General features: G+C 39.7%; 1 protein-coding gene across 3 annotated transcripts in view; it reads left to right on the plus strand.

Moving 5' to 3' along the window:
• The window catches only part of LOC136420672 (dual specificity calcium/calmodulin-dependent 3',5'-cyclic nucleotide phosphodiesterase 1A-like), a 62,551-nt gene that overhangs the window by 3,690 nt on the left and 34,471 nt on the right, over positions 1–24,390 (plus strand). For 2 of the 3 annotated variants that reach the window (XM_066407737.1, XM_066407738.1), the window contains exon 1: positions 18,626–18,884. The exons of the other annotated variant lie outside the window; for it this stretch is intronic. In XM_066407737.1, the coding sequence (XP_066263834.1) occupies positions 18,797–18,884 (88 nt within the window). In that variant the 5' untranslated portion in view covers positions 18,626–18,796. Of the gene's footprint in view, positions 1–18,625; positions 18,885–24,390 lie in introns of those variants that run through there. 3 annotated transcript variants of the gene reach the window in all.

A 24,390-nucleotide genomic window follows, 5' to 3' on the forward strand; every position in this document is an offset into this window, starting at 1 on the left:
GCTGTGCATGATATTAAGTGGATAGGTAGGGGTGTCAAAGAGGAAGGTCAAGTTCGATTATGGGCCTCCTAGCGGATATCTAAGGTACTGCAGCGGAGCTTCAAAGTTTGAGGCCAAATTTTCGGGAGGCGTCAGGTTCATCATTTTTAGGTGGTAGATAGCTTCTGGAACAGCAAGTGAGTGGTGTAAATTAAGGCCCCCTAGCTGCTTGTTTGGAACTGCAGTTGGCATTTTTTTTGTTACCTTTGGAGACGAATAAATCCAGCAGTGATTTATGGATTATCATAATTTATGGCATGTGAATAGTTTGGGTGATGCTTTACATTATTGAATGCTTATCATGCAAAGAAGGAAATAATTTGCATAATAAATGAGGAAAGTTTATCAATTCTCCAAAAGCTTGTAGTCAAATTTCATGCAAGTGCTATAGTCATGATTTTTATGTGGTTTATAGCTCTTGGGGCAGGGAGTAAGTGATATAAGTTTAGACCCCCTAGTGGCTTGCTTAGAACTGCAGTGGCCTTCTTTTATGTTACCTTTGGAGGCAAATATCTCGGGTAGGATTTGATGAATTTGCATTGTTTTTGACAGGTAGCTTATTGAGGTAAAGATAAACAAATCTAGATGTATGAAATTGTACTCAGGGTCTAATTAAGTGGTGAAATAGGCTTGTTTATAATTGCGTTAAAGTACCTCTTGTCGACCTACATCTAAGGACAACACCTGTTTGTCACTTGGGCTCAAGATTGATGCTCTGCATTCCTTATATGGGTCAGGCAGCACCACATCACCCGCTTGGGGGGAGCTAACATCAACAAACACAGGACGTCAATCCTACACAGCTCCATACAAGTAAATACCACAGTCACTAAACTATCGACCACAGTCAACAGCATTAACATCTACAGACCACACTCCTTGCCTGAAGCAGCCTTTATCGATAGACTACAAAAACGTCATGCATCAAGTTCCAAGTGCCATCTTGACAATTATCCATGGTGATTTCAATTTCGACCTCTTCCTCCCCAAATCCTTATAATTCGTAACGGGACAGTTCAAGCTCCACTGACAATAGTACCCTTCTAGATCACGTTTTATGTCCGTGGACATGTACAAGACAGTATCAGAGTTACTGTAATCATCATCATCTTCTGTGTTGCCTTAATATAACAACAAAATGTCAATTGATAGACTCAACTTAATATATGCGGAAACATTATAAACATAATTGATTTAAGAACTCTATAAAAACACCGCACTCTGCACTCTTTATAGAAACCCTTGCTTATTCGGCGAAGATATGTGTTCGTGGAACTCTAGTATTAACTTTAAGATTATGCCACACAGGACTATATCACAGCAACAAAACGTTTTTATTTATATGTGTCCTTTTGATTTCTTTACTGCTTGGGGGGTGGGGGTGGGGTGATGGGTGGACTCACATTCAACTAGTTTCTTTTGTTATTCACATGTTTTAGTGTGTTGTCAAATATATATTTTTTTTCCATAATGTACAAGTGGCGGCTAGAGTATAAGTTGTGTACAACCTGTGTACAAAGTGAAAGGAAAGTGATCTCGAACCAGTTTAGCTCAAATGAACTCAATGAACAGATGAGCTAATCTTCCAACGGTCGTGACAGGAAGACAGACGCTATATACAGTATTTACAGGTTCATTGTATGGGGAAATTCCCCTAGCTCTTTTCGACAAGCACAATGAACAGTGGACCACGGCTTAACGTCTCGTCCTAAGGACTGCGACCTTTTCCGGTAGCGTGCATGTTGGGTGAGCGGCACAGCCGGGATCGAGCCCGGGGCTTCTAGTTCCAGAGGCAAGATCGCTAACCACTGGACTACGCACGCTACATAAGTGATTAGGTACAACAACGGTCACTTTGTCTTCGTCCATTCATTTGTATTATTTGATTCTTCTTTGAATACAAAACAAGGTTTGATTGAGCCAATTAAAAGCGCGTACAATCCCAGTTTAGTTCGGCAGACAGAAATGATTTTATAAACAGGAATTTCATGATATCGTACACCCTAATGATTGTGAATTAGAAATACGCTAATAATGATATAGTGTGCTTTTCAAAGTTCTGTGAATGGCGGATGATAATTACATGTACATATAGCATCTTAGGTTGATTCTGGTACATGGTACGTTGTGCAATAGTTGTTAAGAGATTAGAACCGTCGCCAAAGCTACACGCGTTTCATATAGATGTTAATTGGGATTGACCTAAATAACGCAGTAACTCTATAGGTGCCAAGCAGTTTAAAGTTTCGAAAATACCGTCTAAGTGGGCTGTAATGTTACACATAATTTGACCTGGAGAAGTAGTAATGGTATATTTCTGTTTTCTGTTGATTGTACATTGAAAATGATATTCAATATGAATAAGGACCGCGGATGCAAAATTATTGGATGTGGTATACAACTTTTGAAATGCTTGGTTAGTTCGTATTTTAAATTCTGTTCTTTATACATGATGATTTAGTTAATGTCTTTTGTTATCATCAGTTATTGATTTTTCAGTTGTTACCATATTAAGTTGTTAATTATTTTTTTGTATCTACACTTCAATTTATTATTGTATTTCATCTTCTTCCAAAAAATGGGGAAGGAATATTATAGGCCACATTGATCTCTACTTTCTTCAGCACTATGTATTTTGATTAGTCATATGTATGTTTGATTTTTTTCTTTTAACTGTGCGAAAATTCAATAAAGGAAAATAAATAAATAGCAGCTTTAGATCGAGGCAAAATAATATGGCTGCAGCGACATGACAACAACAAAACAATCAAATTCAGAAATTCCATGTATCAGAACAATATTCTAAATATGACTGTAATCTTCGAAATGCCTCGTCGAAGCTAAAATTTGAAAATATCATCTGGACGCCTCAACTAGTGTGAACAGAAAGGGAAGCGTTAATTAATTCACTTATTTATTTATCTATTGGTTCAGCATGTACATGCCAGGGTTGCCCAACTAGCAGGAGGCTATTACTAAGGGCGAACCCATGTGCGGTCATGGGACTGTAGATTTTGGACCATCTTATACCGGGGCATGCCCCTACTCTTTTTCGAAAGGTGTGGAGGGTTCTTTTACGTGCGCGGGGTGTGGCTCTCCCCAAACACGGGACCTCCATTTAACGTCCTATCCGAGGGACGTCCCTAACCCTAGATGAGCTAGGTACTCATTTACACCTGAGTGAAGTGACTTTCCCAACGTCGGGGCGCATGTCCAGACATGTCTGGGGGCAGCCCGGGTTCGAACTTGGGTCCCCTTGTTAGACAGTCGAATGACCTATCCATTACGCCACAGGAAAGCGTTAATCTCCAAAAAGAGGAAGAAAAAACTCTGACAGAAAAAAACTGACATTGGGTCTCAATCTAGCAGAACCAGAGTAAGGAACATACAGATGGTCAGATCTTTGTGCTATAAAACCTTTGTTTTGGATCTACTTTGAATGATAACAGATGAGTTGCCCTAAAAACGTCACATCGATAATTTCAAACTGTCTATAAAGGGTCATCAACCTCATTGATGTTTGCGCATGTTCAAACATTGTACAATCAAAGGGCACGAAGGACGCCTAGGGTAATCATGTCCAATTCAATGCACAGTGCTTCTTTCTTTTTTTATCTTTCTTTTTGTTTTTCCTAGCCCAGCTAAGCCCCAAAAACTTTGTCACATATTGATTACCATATTTCATGTATCTATATCGTATAACGTTTGATATTTTCTTTGCTTTCATTATCTGTGTATTGTACATTGACGAAATCGTGTATACTACATGTCGAATGCAGCAGCATGAATATAGCAACAACAAGGCAAAATCTAACTTAATTTATATCTGTATTCTACCTTAGGGTATGCACCTTATATCAAAACACGTTTGATCCCACGTGTGTCCTGGGTACGAGATTGGGCATGCGCTGTTGATGCATCTTGGCCATTGACCAGTCCGATTTTCGAGTCCAGAAAATCACCAACCAAATTTTTGTTTTGATGTCTTTTAATTAAAAAACAAACATAATAGATACAATAAGGGAACCATCCAGTAAGAACCGATCATGTACAGATAATGTGAAATCATATATGATTATAATAACAGTAACAGAAATTCGGTGTAAAGATATACATACACCGGTTAACAATAATGACAACATGAATTTCATCCAACGGAAATTAAAATGTAATGCAACAGAAATCTTGGGATTTCCAACATGATAATAACAAAAATTGAAATGAAACAAGAACATAATAAGCACATAAACAAGATATTTAGCTGCATAAAGTGCCCCCTTCCCCAGTTGCTTCTCCAGTGTGACTTTATTCAGGGCTATATGATATTCTACCTCGTAAAAGAAATGAATGTAGTTGAAAGAAGAATCAAAATTCAAATTCTTAATTGGTCATGAAACATTGTGATTGTCCTGTGCTTGTGCTTAGTTTAAACTTAAGGCATTCTGCTTTCTAACCTATTGTTGAAGTCAATATCGTATTCAGGGTCACATATAAACTGCCCCGTGCTTGTGTTTAGTTTAACTTAAGGGATTTTGCTTTTTAACCCATTGTTGATGTAGATATCGTATGCATGGTCAAATATGGACTTCCACGATAAAAAATGTTTTGCCCTAAGCTTAAAGGCACCCAGAGCCTTTATGAGACTTGAAAACTGGAAATATTCTAGTTGCTGTAATCTTTATGAAGTTGAAAATTAATGCCATTGTTTACCACATTTGCGTTCTAATTTCTTATCAAAAGTGCGCAAAAACGGCACAAAAGTAATCTACATGGTGATCTTTTAGTTTCACGCGCCTACTGTAAATACTGTAGATACCATAGCCCCGTTCACCTCCGTCAAAGCGTAGAAATGCAAAATTGAAACATAAAAATGCAATTATTTGACGGACATGCAGCCACTTTCTGTTTGGTCGAACCGCTAATTGTGATGGACAGTCAGGATCAGTATATTAGGGCTTGGATTTTCTATCAGTTCTCACCACACAACGACATCGTATCATTGCTCCTTTAATTTCGATATTTAATGGTATGTTGTTATTGAAACTTACTATGTGTAGGAATGACTTAGAAATTTGAGTTTTTTTATTCAAGTTTCAAGCCTCATAAAATGCTCTGGGTGCCTTTAAGGCCACAGCACAGGCAATCAAATCATTTCTTGCCTTAAGAACAACAGAGTGAATTAGTCGCACATACTAGAGGCCGTGGTGATCTCCGCACATGCATAAATCATGCACCTATTTAATTTAGCTAATATTGGTTACATCCGGACCATTGGATCCGATTGGAATACCATTTCACATCCTGCTGTTAAGCAGCTTGTTTTCAAAGCTCAGATAACCCCCCCTCCTCTTGCTTGGAAGGTCATGCGAAGACCAAGTTCCATAAGAAGAAGTAGTAGATTGTTTAAAGACAACCTAAGCATTATTGGGGCGTTGAAAGTCATATTTTTCAAACTCAATTTTCTAATGATTTCTATCCACGGTCAGTTAAAATAACACTATCCCATTGCATATCGACCATCCTGGAGCAAAGATGCGATGTCATTGTGTGGTGGGAACTCATCGAAAATCTGAGCACTTGGACTCTGGTCTGATTATTGGCTGGTACCCATAAATGAAATGCACCTTTTGTGGCTTGTTTCTGCGCTCTTTTCAAAGCCAAAGTATGAAATAATGATGCAAACGTACTAATATTGGAATTAAAAGTCAATCCCATACAGATTGCCTTATCCGGAATATATCCATTATTACCCCCTGGAATCGCTGAGGGCACCTTTAATAAATAGCCTCACATACGCTGACAAAAATTCGTTCTTTGGTTAAAACATTTTCCGACCCTAGCAAAAATAAATCTACCGACCCTAGCTTTTTTAGAAGGGGGTGATGTGGTCGACCGCTGGCGAAGGGACATAAAATTTCCGATTTGACATCTGACTGAGAAAAACGTTGTAGAATCGTTTTCCAACATCTTCATCTCAATTCGGTGCCAATAGAAACTGTTCTGATACAATATATAATATGTATCTGTTGTGTATTATGTGATTGTAAACCCTGCAGCAATTCAGCACTCGCTGCCATTGCACGGGTAATTATTGTGCATTGTCAAAATATCATGTTGAAAATACAAGTGTCTGATGCATTTCAATTTCACATTGTTAAACTGCATTTCTTGGATCACTTCATTCGACATCTAGAAAAAAAGTGTAGTCAGAAACACAAAATCTAATTTCCAAGGTCTTGACTGACCTTTTCCCCTTCAACCGGAACTGATATCTATTAATGCTATTTTTCTTAAAGAACACGTGCATATCTGCATCGTAAACAGAGAGTGATAGATATTTATTTACCTTTTAGTAGAACGAAGCCTGTGGTTAACATGTGTCTAAGTTTTTACGTGCTCATTCGCAATCATCTGTGCACTTACAACAAGAGACGCCCTCTTCAATCTAATTAGAAGGCGAATAAAGACCGTTGAGAAGGCTTTTGACCCAATTCCTTTTGCTTTCACTAAAAGCGCTGAAGTATTTTAGGAGGCTGTTCATTTGAATTGAACAGTAGACATTGATATATACTTCAATATCTTCAGGATCATTTTTCCGTGTCTACTCGAAAGCTCTTTGGTCCTAAATTACGCCAAAATCATTCCAAATGATTTCTATTTCTATATTCGGGTTTTCTCTGATTTCTATTCTTCAGAGACGTTAGAGTGGGCGTCATTCAGCACCAGGGACAAAGATAATGATGTTAGATTGCATGTAATTTTAGCAATAAGGGCAGGAAAAGCTAGGATATAGTGTACATATCTTTATTATCAAGGACAGGGAAAGTTCTGTAAGAGTGAATTTGATTGTAGCACCAAAGACAGTGTTGGTATTTTGGTTGCCATTCAGTGTCAAGGACAAGAAGTCAGTCAACTACATGTTAGCACCAACGGAAGGGGCATTGATAGTAGAGCAGGCGTCATTTTAGCACCAAGGACTGTGATTGTAGAGTGGCTGTTATTCAGCACCAGGGACAGAGACTGTGATGGTAGAGTGGCTGTTATTCAGCACCAGGGACAGGGACTGTGATGGTAGAGTGGCTGTTATACAGCACCAGGGACAGGGACTGTGATTGTAGAGAGGCTGTTATTCAGCACCAGGGACAGGGACTGTGATTGTAGAGTGGCAGATATCCAGCACCAGGGACAGGAGCTGTACTGGTAGAGTGGCTGTTATCTAGCACCAGGGACAGGAGCTGTACTGGTAGAGTGGCTGTTATTCAGCACCAGGGACAGGGACTGTGATTGTAGAGAGGCTGTTATTCAGTACCAGGGACAGGGACTGTGATTGTAGAGTGGCAGATATTCAGCACCAGGGACAGGAGCTGTACTGGTAGAGTGGCTGTTATCTAGCACCAGGGACAGGAGCTGTACTGGTAGAGTGGCTGTTATTCAGCACCAGGGACAGGGACTGTGATTGTAGAGTGGCTGATATTCAGCACCAGGGACAGGGACTGTGATTGTACAGTGGCTGTTATTCAGCGCCAGGGACAGGGACTGTGATTGTAGAGTGGCTGATATTCAGCACCAGGGACAGGGACTGTGATTGTAGAGTGGCTGTTATTCAGCGCCAGGGACAGGGACTGTGATGGTCATGTAAGAATTTCTTTCAGCATTACAGAGTGGGACAGTGAGTGAGTGAGTAGAGTGGATTTCATTCAAATCAATGATGGAAAGTACTTTATGGAAGCATGCATCCTTCATGTACGGTATACTATTTTCTTTTAAACTATTTTTCTTTGACTGTTACCACCAACCATTTTGCACATGGCCAGTGTTGTTAACATTTTGCGAGTTACATGGGTATAACACATAACATAATAAGAAAAACTTCTATATTGGTCAAGAATGTTTTCTAATGTCTACTCAGACATATGTCTCGTTGTTAAAAGATTTGCCTTCGATGATGTCTACTTTCTAAGATCAAATCGAAAGGAGCTTTTGTTGGCACAGCATAACAAGTAGTAGGTAAGATTTACCCGTATCCTTTGGGTGTAATATTGTTAGAACATCAAGCATCCCGTGTGGCCTGTGCACTGTCATACGCATGACTTAAAAGATTCGTACTAATGTATGTATGATAACACTGAAGATCTATTCATGTATCTATATATAGTTGAATGACTTGGGTGGTACGGTAAACGTAAATGTATTTTGTATAATTATGAATCTGTGTTAACTACTATAATTATATCTTTTGTAGAGTTCCCTTGTATGGTTTTGGCTACAAAGCCCTGTAAACTTGGCAATAGATAGAAGGAATCCCCTAGAAGGAGATAGTGTTAGGTTGTTACTATGAGAACGACTTGTCCATTTGAAGCTAATGGGTCCTTCAGCTAACCTTCGACTCTAAGCCGTTTTCAATGTCAGTAGTAAGACCTCGTGGGAGATAAGCCATATGCGCCATAAAATCTCTAAATGCACTGCCGGGTAGCAGCGGAGATGAGTATGGCTTAGCAAGTTGATTAAATCTCCTGGGGCGAAATGGCCGAATAGGCTTTCGTACGTTCAAATCCATACATTTATGGAAACATGGCACCTGAGTCATCTACAACATTTTTAGAGCACTTGGGAGTTAAGTGTGCGTGTTATGGCACCATGTGCACTTCTATATACGTATCATATTGGCGACCCCAGCTGGTGAGAACCTTTAGAGTGACGTCAAAGCCAAAGACACGTGATCCCCACGTGTACATCGTATCGACTACACGTGATTACCTGACTGCCATTATCAGACGAAGTCAGGTAACAGCATAATCCTGTACATCGGATAAAAAGCTTTCTGGGGCCTGAGCTTTTGACAAATATCGTTTCTCAAAGAACTTTGCGCACTTTAGGCCAAGAAGTTTGCTAAAAGACTGGAGACACGGGCAGGAAAGGTGGCAAGTATCTGCGATAAAAGCACTTGGTGACTACTCAGTTTGAGTCGAAGTGCCCATCGATACAGCTACTCTTGCTCTTACGGAGACGATAGGGGTTGAGTACATGGTCCACATTTGTGCATTCAATAGTAATCTAGCTAATTCCTTGTAAATCTAAAGAGACAGGGATTGTCTTTAAAAGCCCCTTTTGCGTGACAAAATAGCAACACGCATATATGCAGAAGAACACTGATGAATGTGCGGCTTTGTTGAATTTTATCTGGCGAAAGAAATACGTTTTGAAAGGAGTCTCCTCACCACTGCTTTACCATTGTCTCCTCTATAAGTTTTTTTAAAGAAGAAAGAATAGTAAAATAGAAGACATCATAGAACTAAGAGTAGCTAATACATTTTAAAGAAAAGACATTGCACGGTATTCGTGCGTACTATCAATATACATGATGTTTTAAAGCACACACTGTCAATGCCTCCCAGTCAATTTGAAAAAAAAAGATTACTTGGTTAGCACGGTTTCAGGGGCGTCTACCGGCTAAGTGACACGCATGCATATCCATGTAATGGCCTTACTTCCTTCGTAAAAATGATGCACTGGGGACCACCAAATCACTATGGGCATCGTTTCAACCAAGGAGGTTATAGGGGACTTGCTTCGTCCATGCCATTAACGGCTTATATTTTGCCGCCTGTATATCGCGAAAGCCATGGTAAGAGTAAAGTCGATTCGTTCAACAAGTAACTGTCTTACTAGATTTGACATGTTTGGGACAATGTTGTCAAACGCAGTTCAAATAGGAAATACTTTCTTGGCAGATAAATTGGCGCAGTGTATCATTACACCCGATTCAGAATCACCAAATCACGTATTTTACAAGGGATGCTCTTTTACGACACTATATGGCAAGGTCTCAAAGGGTAGATTGTAATTCTATTGATGTCGTTGCCAAAGTGGTTTGAGAAGAGAAAATTCAAAATGGAACAAAAATTACCCCCCAATGCCTGATACATTGGCAAGATCTACCTTTAGAACGAATCTTGCAGATCGACCACTGAGGATACTTTGACGTCCAAACTTTCAAATAAAAATTACTACGGTTTATGTTTATCCTACTTCCACGTTATTTCGTCCCCTGGATCCCACCTTTGACAACAAAAACCGTTGCAGTAATAAACAAAACCGATAGGTGGCAGGCTTATGACGACGGGCCATGGGTGAGAAGAATTTGTGCTCATCAATATTCATGAGATAGAAATCTTGGACTTCATTTGACTCAACATGTACCATACATGTTTTGCTATTTGTATTTGATACTGTAAGTGAGGTCTCTCTCGGTGGCATGAGGACCTCTGGCGGAATATTGAAGGACAGCAGGTGAAAGCAGCTCTTCGACAATAAGGTCCAAACTGACATTTAGATAAATTGCACTCCGCTAGGATTCGCAATTTTATGCGCGAAATACAAAAAAGTTGGTCATACATGCAGCTATTCCTGATATGCTTGGACTCTAATGCAGAATAATTAAGAAGCACACAAACACACGGACACACACTCACACACACACTCACACACACACACACACACACACACACACACACACACAAACACACACACACACACACACACACACACACATACGTTAACGTTATTTTTCTCTCCTAAGAATATTAATGGTCTTGTACCAAAGCATTGATGCATGTGCGATTTGGCGAAACGTCTGAGCAACATAAAAATACAATGGGGAAATACAATAGAGATGCTCACATACGTGCACCTATTGTTGTGCAATCAAGCGTGTCACTGTGAGTTGTCAAGAACGGGCGTGATGAATGCACACACACAATACAATAACTAAAATATCGGCCCACGTTCTTACGCAACGGTACTTTTGTGAGGTATTATTGAGTTTTGTTCCTTATACCAAGGCCGCTCGATTTGCATTAGAAAAGAGTTTCCTTGATGTCCTTGGCTTGCAGACGTGCCATTACGATGTTTGTATCCCAGGGGTATTCTCCATTCTTTTCTTAATTATTCATGGCAATTCATGTATGCCAAAAACATCTTTGAAGAATATATTTGCCTCAAGCTAAAATTCATTAGTCCGTTCAAATCCTTGTAGTGCCTAGTGGCGCATAGGTCTGCAAGTTCCCTTACTGTTTTAGTAGCAGGGTATATTTTCACAGGCAGTGCTTGCTAGCAATTTCCTTTCAAGCTATAATTAGGGACGATGTAAACATGCTAGCACGTCTGTCAAAGGGCGACCCTACAAGACCTTGCGTTAACTCAAATCATGTCAAAGTACCATAAAATAAATGCAGGCTGTCGAGGTTTAGTTCATCCGGTAGCTGTATCCTGTAAACAACGGAAGGGGGTCGTGACATTTTATATGCAATTACTGTTTTCCACTGGGCTGGACGCACGCCTGTCGACCTCTAAGCGGTATGGGTGCCCTTAGCTGTCGTTTTATTGCAAATAAGCCTATAGCTGGTACGTAGTTATTGTCATCATATCAACGTTTGAACCGGAAGGTACAGCACTATGTCGTTAGGTATATAATCTACTTCTACTTCTAGCCAATCAATGGCCGCCAGTTAGTGCAACGACAAAATTCGAAACTTGTTATTGATACATCCTTCAAAATTATCTTAGGGAAAAAAGACGGTCTCCCGAGCCCCATAAACATCATGGTGAATGTACATGTGTACAGCTTTGGATAATTTTTTCCTCTTTCCTTTTCTAACTTATAGAAATACGGCCTGCTCCTGAAGCTTTTATATATATTGTAACTTCAACTTAAATGCACATGACGAATGTGTTCAATAATGGCCGAACCGTTTGATGGCATAGTGTGGCGTAATCGGTAGGGTGTTTCGCCCACAACCGAAAGGTCCCGGGTTCGAAACCACCAATATGCCCCGATGTTGTGCCCTTGGGAAAGGCCCTTAACACGACTTTCCTCACTTCACTCAGTTGTAAATGAGTACCTAGTTTCGGTTAGGGACGTCCTTCGGATAGAACGTTAGATGGAGGTCCCGTGTTTGAGGAGAGCACGTTTAAGAACCCACCGCACTTATTGGAAAGAGTACGGGTCCTTCCCGGTGTGAGTGGTTCAAAACCTACAGTCCCATGGCCGCACATGGGTTTGTTTGTTTGTGTTTGTTTGAACCTTTTTTTATTTATGATAAGCTCAAATCGGCACGCAGGTCGCTTTTCATTGAGGTCATGAGGGAAGAGGTAAGGGTCAAATACAATATAACTGAGATACACAGTCATTTGAGTCCTAATAACTCTATCAACATATATCATTACATATTTATGGTACAACAATATACAATTAGCAATAGCCCCCGGCTAGTTGGGCAACCCTGGCATGTACATGCCGAACCAATAAACAAATGAATAAAATATGGCCCAACCAAACATGGTAGAAATGACGTACTGTCCAAATTATACATGGCAATGATCCTAGATAGGAAAAACAAGAGAACTGGCGGCCTTACGTTTAAAGAACTATGTCTACCATACCTAAGGACGACTCCCAGCGCAATATTGCCATTTCCCTGAGTAATCCCTTGGCTATAGAAACTTTTTGGAATGACGAATTATTCCAATCATGCTTCCAAATCTCCGGGCGACCAAACCTTGCAGAAATGACAAATTATCCAACAAAATCACTGCACGTCATATATCACTCGGCCAGGCTGGACAAGGAAAGGCTTAACCATGTGTTCTAATGAGAACTACCGTTGATTTCCTTAGCGAGCAATTATAGATAATTCCATTAACACTTCGTATTGCGCAGGGACGAGCTGTGACATCGCACTGCAACAACAACTTGATAGCCAATATCATTGTACGATTGACCTGATTCCAAACTCAAGAAATTGGTCTCACCGGAATTTCCCACTGCTTCGCTCAGTGTTCTTCGTGTCTCCGACATAAAAGAGGTCAGGACACATGGCTTAATGCACGTGTGACGTCAGCGACGGGTCAAAGGTTGTTGGAAGTCTGTATCATCCCCCGTCTCTGTTGAGAGAGGGGTATTGTTAGGCGTTAGCGACTTCCAACAACCCATTGCTGACGTATATGCCATTTGACCCATTGCTGTCGCATCTCTCTCTCTCTCTCTCTCTCTCTGTCTCTTTCACTCTCTCTCTCTCCCTCTCCCCCTCTCTCTCTCAAACATAGTAGAAATGAGAGATTTCAAATTTCAATATTTCAAAACGTGACTCCCCCCATCCCCAAACATACCATCGCACACGATAGAATACCGCGTTCGTGATGCACGTTTACAGGTGCATTACATGGCGGTGTGCCTGGACCACAGTTGAAAATATTCCAAAACTTGTGCCACCACTATGGCACACGAAGAAATCACACTCTTTTGCAACATGCAACAGACAATATGCGAACTTATCCTCACCTCACCTATCCCGTATTTTGATGGACCGATGGGCACCTGGGGGCGCTTTCACAACCAGCTCTCTCTCCATCCATCTCAGACCACTCTTCTTCATTCACGTCCCCAGCACAAGAAACCTTAAGTGAAAGAAAACACTTGATCAAATTGAATCTACGTGTACCAAGACGTCCTATAAAGAAGTCAAACTATTCACACCGAGGGTTACTTTGATATCCTATCAGCCCATTTATCTTATTCTACCTGAATGACATTTTCTCGTTAGCTTTCTTTACAACGCTAACTACCTTTCAGTCTAGTCAGAACATCCATCAAAAACACCGTGAGAGATAATCGATAAAAGAAACCCCGGGTGTCTTTCATCCCGACGTGTGCAAATTGGATTTTCCTTGCCTTGCCTTGAAAAATGTGGGGCAGCAAAGTAGATGGCTATATATGGTGGTGAAGTTGGCCGTAATGGCTTCGAAACAGAAAATCCCATGACTTGTATATTCGACCCTGAACCACGTACGGACACGTAAAATCGCTTCGTACACTGATACCATGAAAGATACATGGTACGGCAAGGTATGTGACAAATCGCCCAATTTCCTGTCGAAGTACTGTGGAAGATTATGCTCTGAAACGGAAAGCTGGCCGAAATCAGTTCATTACTTAGCTACCGTACCGTAGGCCATGAAGTATATATATAATATCCTTTGATTCTACATTATATGAACTTGGTAAGTCTTTCATTGTCCTCAGCGGCAGGCGTTTTGAATCCGATGACTTGTTTATGTTTGTTAGTTATGACTTTTCACACATATGATGGTTGTAAGCATGAATCAAAGAGGTCATCATCATCATCATCATCATCATGGTGTTCCCCCAGATAACCCCGCGAGGGGCAATGTAGGGGGGGTGGGGGTGAGGGGGGGTCCCAGGCTAAGGCGGGCAGGCCTCCAGCCTGGCACGGTACGACTCACCTGTGGGAGCCGTCACTACCGTGCCAGGCAGGGCATCCCACTGGGGGATGCAGTCCTTAAATTCACTTGGTATATCTTGTTGAATTATAGATAGACCTTTGCATTCGTAAGCCGGGAAATAGGCACTCATCTCCGTGAAGTTTCATTTCCTTTCTGTTACAACATATGATTGGGAATCAGAGTCCGTCACGAATTTGACTTGTAGCTCTCTTTTCCCAAAAGGCCAAGTTCTTTTGCTTTCTTTGAAAAAAATTCTTGTTGACAATGACTGGGGCAAGGAGGTTATATAACCTTGATTGGGGTTACCAGTATAACATTGAACTAAAAGCAAATAAGTAGTGGATCCGGATTTAGCATGGTAGCAGTATTTAGCAATATCCAGCATATTGTTTGATAATTTTTTTTTTCATATTTGTGACGAAAAAAATAAATAGATATCACTTAGCGTTGTAATATTTCTTTCCTGTGCAGGAATAGATGACAACCCAGTTTAAGTTTTGATAAAAATGCACCCTACTAAGAAACATTCAAATATCACATATTGAACTTATATACCAAGCTGTTATGATTAATCCAACATCTGTATGCTGGAAAGTGCGTAACCTATTTCCATCTTTATGACTTTAAGCACTATTAAACATTCATTACAGACGTCAACCATACCAAGTCTTACCGTCGACAAGGTTGTATGCAAATTATATCCTTGCTATCAAACAAGTACACTCAAAAACAAAAGCATTCATATCCCCCAATTAATACCAATCTAATTCACATGTATCCGTTTTTTGCATGTATTTTTGTATACTCTTGTTTGTTGACATTATTTCCTATTTTGTACATGTATATTGTTAACGGTACTTTGTATATGTATATAGTTTTATTTTATTTCATGTTGGACAGAAACTACAGAAAGGATCCGTCCTGTTATTATACATTTTGTATCTTAACGAAGTTGAAATAAATAAATAAATAAATAAATAAATAAAATCCCTTGTCATTGTAATTGTAGTTGGCTCGGCATGGGTATGGATATTTTGGAATTTTCTTCATAAAAGTAACATGCAAACAAATAAAATCCTACTAAACCAAGAATAGAATACATACTACTACCACACTCATCCCATGGCTTAGAATAAAGATAATACGACCACATTCACCCCAAATGCCTTTTCTAATCAAACGAAGGCAATATCCTTTTGAATCCCAACGTACCTCTTACCCTTTAAAGTACCATTAAAATGCAGCCAATTGGGACAAGCAACCTACACGGGAGCATACTTAATGGTGATGCTGAGGTCTCCCTGCGATATCAGCATCATGCTATGACAGTTAAATTGCTTTATTTTAGCCTTTACTATCGTAAATTAGCACCAAAGGGGGGATAAATAAAGAAGTGCAACGTATTTGTGTGCCTTGGCAATTGAGAAGTGTTCAAACTCGTACACTAAAGAGTGTGGAAGGGAGGAGTATATATTATATATTTATGGTACTTCTCCACCCAGACTCGTAAAGAATTAGAGTGGTTTTCAGTGCCCTTTTACAGCAAAAGTGGCCACCGCTAGTGACTAAAAACATAATGTATGCCTCTAGCAGGCAATTATACCACGCGGTAGTAATCTTTTATGTGGTAATCATTTTGGGCAACTTCAAAAGCAACTTTGTTGTTCATCGGTACTAATGCAAGCCAACATTTCATTGGTGTCTGCACTTTACCTATAATGAGTATATGAGTTTTTTTGTACTTCCTACTACGTTTGGTGCTACTCTGAAAGTAGCTGCCCAGACTCTAGGACGTTAAATGGAGGTCCCGTGTTTGGGGGGAGCCACACCCCGCCCACGTTTAACAAACCCACCACACCTTTCAAAAAAGAGTAGGGGCATGCCCCGGTATGCGATGGTCCAAACCTTACCATCTGGTCTGGGTTAACATCTTGAAAAGGTGATAGTCACCTGTTATGGTAATCCTTTCACAAATGTGGTAAAACTGAATTAAAAAAAAATACGTGAGACTTGTTCGACCAGATGACGATGATAGATACACCCACATCCGTTGCCGTATCTATATGACGAAATGAACAAGGGAGTACATTGTACAATTCAGTGCACTGTCCCTTTTGCGAGATGAACCACTGTATGCGCAACAGTGATATATTGACGCTTTATTGAAGAAAACAAATCCCCAAGTGTCAAGATGTCGCGAGAAAATGACTATGGCGAGATTAAAGGTACCGTAACGAGAGAGAGCACAGATCTCGCGAGATGTAATAAATCTCGTGAGATCAGATTCCTGTAGAGCGAATGACCTTCGCACTAATCTCCAAGCAGGTCTATCGGTGGCAATGACAGTATCTAACTGGCAATGGCAGTATTATTGGCATCGGTGGCCAATTAGACTGCTTTTGCCACCAAGCTCTGCTTGGAGATTACCAAGATCTGCTTAGAGATTACTTCACAAAGCAATGAGCTTTCCCATGGGCCCTGTAACAGAAGTTTCAAGACCATCACTGAATTTCTGATGTCCAAGTTCAAGGATCCTTGTGCCGCTGAAAATAAAAACACATGAGTCGACCTTGACCAATCAAAGTATCAACACAATTGCAAAGAAAACCACAGTGGACAAGTTTTGATATAATGTTGCGTCAACTGCACAGTACTGTAAATTTCATCAATAGAAGCCAATCACAGTGGTCGTTAGACAAAGCCTCGGAATACTTCATTAAGGGTTCTCTCTTGAAATGCCAAAGGCAGGGATTTTCTAATTAATGAAAAGACGGGACAATGTTAATCAAAGGATTGAAATAAAAAGATGAGGACAGCAGCAAAGGTTCAGCAACATTTGTGAAGTTGCAGAAAATGAACCAACTTTGAATTATCCGTAGATTGAGTTATTGATATAAGATAAAAAAATGAATATGGAAATTTGTGAAATTAGAAAGCGTTTTGAATGACCAAAAATCGATAAAGTGTGAGGGTACATATAACAGAAAGTGTAATCAAGAAAGAAATACAATTATACTGATTAATCTATCATTAAAGCGAGATGAAAACATAAAAACATTTCCGACCGTACCCTGCCCCCTCAAAGACGTCGTTACTGACGTCACCCCAAATATCACGTCGTACGAACACGTTATTGTAGTTCATATTGGTGGTTTATGATTTCATTTTTTTGTTGTCAGCAACTCGTTTTGCGGTTTAACGAATAGTTTTATGGCCGGCTGCGTTGATTTACAGTCAATACGCCATGCTATCATATACCGCACTGACGATGAATCTTTATCGTTTTATTGGACACCATAGAATCTAGATAATCTGGTACCAAGCAACGTGTATATGAGGAGGAATAGAATTATAATCACTGACGTTATCATACGGGCTGCAAAATCGGCGCTGGTGTAATTGTTTAGTCCATGCAATTGTGCTTTTGTCTCTATTTTGGTCCATGCAATTGTTTTTTTGTCTGTATTCTAGTCCATGCAATTGTGTTTTTGTCCCTATTTTAGTCCATGCAATTGTGTTTTTTCTCTATTTTAGTCCATGCAATTGTGGTTTTGTCTCTACTTTAGTCAATGCAATCGTGTTTTTGTCTCTTTTTTAGTCCATGCAATTGTGGTTTTGTCTTTATTTCTGTTATAAACATCATTTTTTCCTCCATTGTATTTCTCTAAATGTCCTACTTTTATATTCTATTTGTATTATGTGTTATGTAGTGAGTAGGTGAGTGAGTGAGTGAATATTATGTATCCATAATCAAATATCATGCAGCAATAATAATAAGTGTAAATGCTATGAAATTGATGCCACCATAGAAATATATATCGCAGGCAATTCAATTATTAGTGCGGTGACCCCTTAACCCGCACACAATTCCAAATGTGTTGTTAAGTGGGGAAATATGAGGCCAGACTATTGCGGTTACATTTATTTGCCTGTATTTGCCGCAGGGACCATTGGATAACAATACTCACGAGGCCTGGGTCCCAGGTGGACGAGCGCAAGTCAACGCGCATGACAAACACTGCAAATAATCTATCTAAGATCACACCGTAACCCTGCTTAAATCTGCGCTGGCATTATTGCCTCCAGTCGTGTTATTTAACACCAGAGTGCATTTTTTCCGTCAATAATAACACAAAAAGGAAAAATGTGACTTAAATTTTGAGCAAAATGTATGGGATGTTCCATATTTTACAAAGTCATTTGCATGGCGTGTTACGGATAAAAGAAGTGCAAAAATGAACCAATTTTACGGTAGGGTCGCCTATGCCTCTTAGCAACGCCACCACGTCAATTGGTTCGCTCGCCCGGCAAGCGGTCGATCCTTTTGCCAACCACCTGTCCGTTTCAAAACGGGCGAGGTATTTGACTGTACAGAGCGAGATCGTTGGGTGAGATAACACATCTGAACACCACAGAGATACATTCTGCGGATCTCGTCGGCGGTACCGGACGCGATATGGCATCGCAGCGACCACGTCCCTGCCCGCCAGTGAAGAAGCGAACAAGCGCTACCTTCTGTATCGACGGCACAACGTACACCATCGGTAGGAGTACCCGTCATTTTCTCACCCGCATGACAAATACTAGAGTCGCCACTTTAGAGAGCTCATATCCTTCATTGTAAAATAACGCTTTATCCAGGTTTGTATTTGGTGAGGAGACATTTCAGTGCATGTGGAGGGCAGGTTACATACAAGCATCAGTTTGTCACGCCAATATCAGTCACCATTGTGTATATAGACTACGAAATATACGTGTACATGCAAGAACGTATGGATCTATATCTAAATTGTACCAAACAAAACATTGACCAGTATTGTTAAAAATAGACATGAAGGGAGACCGCATACTTTTTAATGTGTTTTTCATTTTGTGGGTGGTTCTCCTTTGACCCATATGCTTGGTCTATGCGTATGAAATATTTTCCGCAGGCACCATAACATTTCATCATGTTCATGTTGTGTAGAAGAAAGACTGTGCGTGGGTTGATTACGATAAATCATTTACTAAATCTACCAGATGGGGTACGTCGAAGACCAAAATTTGCCTTCTAGTTTTAACCTACTTTTTTAAATAGCGCTAGGGGTGGGTTTACGGATTATTTGCTGCCAATGTAGTGTATCTTAGGATTTCGTACTTTGCCATGAACAAATGTCAAAGAAACATTAAGCATGTCGAGGCAGGATCGTCGTGTAGCTATGTTTAGAAAAACGTGAACCAAAAATATCACAAAATAATCTCTGACTTTTGATTGGACCTACTTGTTTTGGGTGGGGTGAGAAGTGTTTTAGCGAATTGACTGTAAATAATTGCAACAGGATACAGTGTTGTGGTCGTCTCTCTAACAATAATATCTAACAAAATAAAACTAAATGATACCCACCGAGGACAAAATACGATATTCCTTTGAATGTTTTAAGCCCCTGTCACACTTGTGAGTATATACAAGCCCGCATGAGTTACCTATTAACATGTTTTTGGTTTAGATTAAGTCTGCAGCCAAAGAAGTTATTTATTTGGTTCGATAACTAGACTGCTCAACGGTGGGTTAAAGTATAAAAACAACTTCCTCCCCGCAAAATTTCCAAAAACAAAAAAAATGTTACTGTGAAACTCATGCGCAGTTGAATATACGCACAAGTGTGACAGGGCCCTTAGGAATATTGTCTTACGTGTACAATAACATTTAGTGTGAGGCAATCTCCTCTTTGCGTCACCGCTAAAATACACAAATAAAAGAACCAAAGGTGTTCCTTTCACGAAGCAGTGGAATGTAGGTTCAATTTGGCACAGCAATGCTTTTCTGCCAGCTTCCATACTTTTACTATTATTCCGTTTATAAGAGGACGTCTATTGGCCATCTTGGTGGAACATAAAGGCGTGAAACGTCAAAGGAATTTTCATTGCAACACGTCTAACCCACAAATACATCATCGCATCAAGATGCCAACTTACACTAGATAAGATCACAGAAGATGGAGAGGACGTTACTTTCCTACATCAGATACACTCTGTGGTGGGAATGGTCTTTTTTATATTTCTGGATACGGTACATTTGTTATCAACATGCAACGTCTATAGGAAAAGCACAAACCGTTTCTTTACTACAGAATATCGCATTACGTTGACATGGAAACCTTTACGAAAAAAAATTAGTAGTATCAATTTTAACATACTTTTTTAAGGATGCCAAAAATGTACATGAATGAATGAATATTTCATTTTCGAGTCCTGCGACTTAATAAAGTCGCCCAGCCCATACGGACTTATAGGACACCAAATTGAGTACATAAATCTGACATAGTGTTGGTAGAGATTACAGTGATAAATTATGATAATCATAAATAATCATAATAATAACAGTGATGAATAACACAAAAAATAATATGAATATATCACAGTGACAACACAAAAGGAACACCTGGTATATTGATTCAAATCAATTCAAAAAAACAACTAGCACGTATGAACATAAATAACTTGTATAGCTTTTAACCCGGGTTCAGTTGTGGTGTTTCCATCTTTGGTAGAAACTCCGTCACATACATAATTCGAAAAGGCCATGAACGCACAATTAGTGAAGTTCTACATCCACCTGTTTGGAATGTCATCAAGTTCAAAGTCTAAGTGTGCCATGTATGAAAGATGAGCTGTAGACGGGGCTAAAATGTTGAAAGTATGTAATAACATACATGTATGTATTACTCTATTGGCTACGTGCAACACCTCCAATCCGTAACCAGCTAACGTCTATGCATAGTCAGGCATAAGACATTAGATACATGTTCTGATGTTAACTATTGCGTCTTGTGTAGCAAAGCACTCGACAGCACTGAATATTATCTTAATGTCAAAGCAATAACTGAACGCCAAATACTATTAGTACAAAATTGCGTACACTAGAATTACTCCCGTTAATAATTTCATCAGGTTGGTGAATGACTGAATAGCAAGGTTCTTTTATTCACAACCGAGTATTTTACTTGGTTGTGAATAAAAGAATCTTGCTATTCACTAGAATTGCTACTGTGTCCTTTTAACGCGACTGGCATTTCAGGGAGAATGCTAGATATTAAAGATGTCCCCTGATACCAACTATCATGTATTCCTTAAGAGCCCTTAGTACAATGTTAGTTGATGGGACCAGCAGCAATAATGTCACTATAGAACCGCTGACATGTAGTAGTGATGTAGTAATGGTTTATTGATTTAATCACATTTACACGTCGAACAATGGCAGCCCATTGGCTGAATTGGAGCTCGGGCATTATAATTATAGAACAGCATAACCAAAAATCTGGGTCTGAAACTAACAGGTGTGAAAGGTGTGAGCTCTCACAACATACCTAGAATGGAGGTATAGATTTTCCTCATTACTTATGCAAATTCAGTCCCAATTTGCATAATTTGCACTTCAGTGTGTACATCTCTGTCCAACCTACCTGCGTACCAAATAACATGAAAATATGTCGTTCCTTTCTTCAGTTATTCTCCTTAGAGGATTTTTACAAATACGCCATTGCAGTTCCAGTGACACATACCAGGGAGTCCAAAATCGATCTTTCTCCTCTCAACACCTACCCACATACCAAATATCATTACAATCCATCTACATGTTCTACAGTTATGCTGACTTTAAGCATACGGTGACACAAACATACACACACGCAAACACACACTCCAGACAATATCCCGATGAAAAAGTATTTTTTCATGGAGATAACAACTTGATAATTTATTAAGATATTTGGATATTACTGGGTACCAAGACAACATTGAGAATAAGCAACAATCGACTTCAGCTTGCAAATTGAGAGGTCAGATATAGCAAATCAAAAGGTATTTAAAATCTAGTAGAAATCGGAGCAACATCATTTATGTACAGATGTCGATAGCACGATTACGGTACGTGACATGATCTCCCAAAATACAACAACAAAATGACGAGAATTTGGCATTGCCAGCCACGATTTGTCCATTACGTACAAGACTGATATCAAACCTCAGGCAATATCATTAAGATAATGCCTTTCTCTACTTATCCACCATTTTATACATCTATAAAAGCGAATTAACCGGAAAATCCCCTACATCCATTGTACGAGCAGCAAATGTAGATTTTGCGTGTCGGCTGCCATTAATGTTACATTAGACCTTGTCGATGTGGTACTTTAAGCATTCCATGGAAAAAGCATTAACTTTGCCGGTAATGTAAAGTGTATGGACGAGTTGATCTCTTTCGATGACCCTATAGCAAATAATAAACATGAAAGAAACAGACCGCAGGCCGCTGCAAGCTGTATATACCAATCATATCAAAACTTCTGATAAAACACATTACATGACATGTACTTTATCTAACACCACTCATCCCACCATTATCTGATGTATAATCAGATGCAAATTGCCCACAAGCTAACTCCATGATGGACAGTTGAAGGGAAGGGGAACTGACGGCTACATCTATTTGGCAATTTCCGAAGTGCAAAGACATCAATTTTCAGCCCCATAAGTCACGGGCCCTAACATTAGCCGCCTGGTTGATAACGTGTCTGATAGCCGGACTCTCCAAGTGCCGGCAAGGAGGATTTCTGATGACTACCGCCACTTTTAAGTCTGAAGAATCTATCTGTAGGATCTAGGAGACAGCTGCATTGAGTGGTTCTGGCGCCTTTCTTGCTTTGTAAGGATCTCTTGGTCTTAGAAGTAGCAGAAGAAAAATGGAGAGGAGATATTACTGTCTCCTCTGGTTTGTGCTCTTTCTTCGCTCGTGCGTGAATGTCTCCAATACACGCCAATAATTTAATATGTAGATTATCGATATAATTGAAAGTTTATTGTAAGTTCTTGCACGTAGGCTAATTGCAAATACACGAAAAAGGACGGAAAGACAATGGCAAACAATATAGCTGCATGTGACTACTTTAGTCTAAATACTGACAATAGATTCGTACTTATTTGGTAATACTTTTTTCCGAGACAGTGGAAGATCATCTTCAACATGAAACAATTGCATCTTTAACAAATAAACCCTTAATTCCGTTATATGCAAACATATTTCGAATACACTTGTTCATAACAAACACGATAGTCAAATAAGGAGGAAAATATGGCTTTATAGACTTTTACATCATAAGATATGATATAGACCTGCCAGATTTCAACTGGCTAATTTCAACAGTACTTGTAGGAAATTTAGTGTATAGTAGCACATGAAGTCGTTCTAGAAGCGATGCTAAGAAGGCACTGGCTTGCATGAAAAGGAATTCTATCACACACAAAATATAGAATGACATTTAACTCTAAAGGGCATTTGTAGACACTCACTGATGCCAGGACTGATAGAAATGTACATGTATTACCAAAAAGGATAATCACTGAAAGCATTGAAAAGGAAGCGGCTTAGAAAGGTCAACGACCGGATTAGATTTACCTGATCTTAGACGAACAAAGGCGAAGTGCTCATTGTTATTCTTTAGTCGTATCACAGGGTCTGTGAGCTCCATAATCCCCGAAGTTAACAGCGCACGCCCCTGCCTTTGAACGATGATAAGACAATCCCATAGAAAGAATTGCCAGTCACCGCCGTCTTTTCATCATTAACAGGGATATTTGTCGTCAGTTTTTATCATCGCTCGTATTGGAAGAGACTGTTAATGCGGGGGTCGTTATATGGTATAATAGTACAGGCAAATAACGTACAGAATACATCGTCAGCAACTATAGATTCCACAATAATGGGAAAACAGCCAATCTGTATACGTTAAAGCGAGAAAGGTCTTTTCACTACAGTTGAATACGAGGAAGGCGGTCCACATAGCATTAAGTACGACGCTAAGCTGCCTCTTGTCAGCAATTATGCATCATACAATTTCCGGCGTATTCTTCCCCCTTTATCCGTTCTACATTGTGAAAAAGGCCTATATAAAGCTAGGCATAAAATAATCATTATAACTTTATTGCAAGTTCATGCCCGAAGGCTAATTGCAGACAAACAAGTACATGAAAATACATGGGAATCGAAAAAGTTATCTAGTCTACTGTGAAAGT

This window comes from Branchiostoma lanceolatum, chromosome 15 (assembly GCF_035083965.1).
Source record: "Branchiostoma lanceolatum isolate klBraLanc5 chromosome 15, klBraLanc5.hap2, whole genome shotgun sequence".
Taxonomy (NCBI): domain Eukaryota; kingdom Metazoa; phylum Chordata; class Leptocardii; order Amphioxiformes; family Branchiostomatidae; genus Branchiostoma; species Branchiostoma lanceolatum.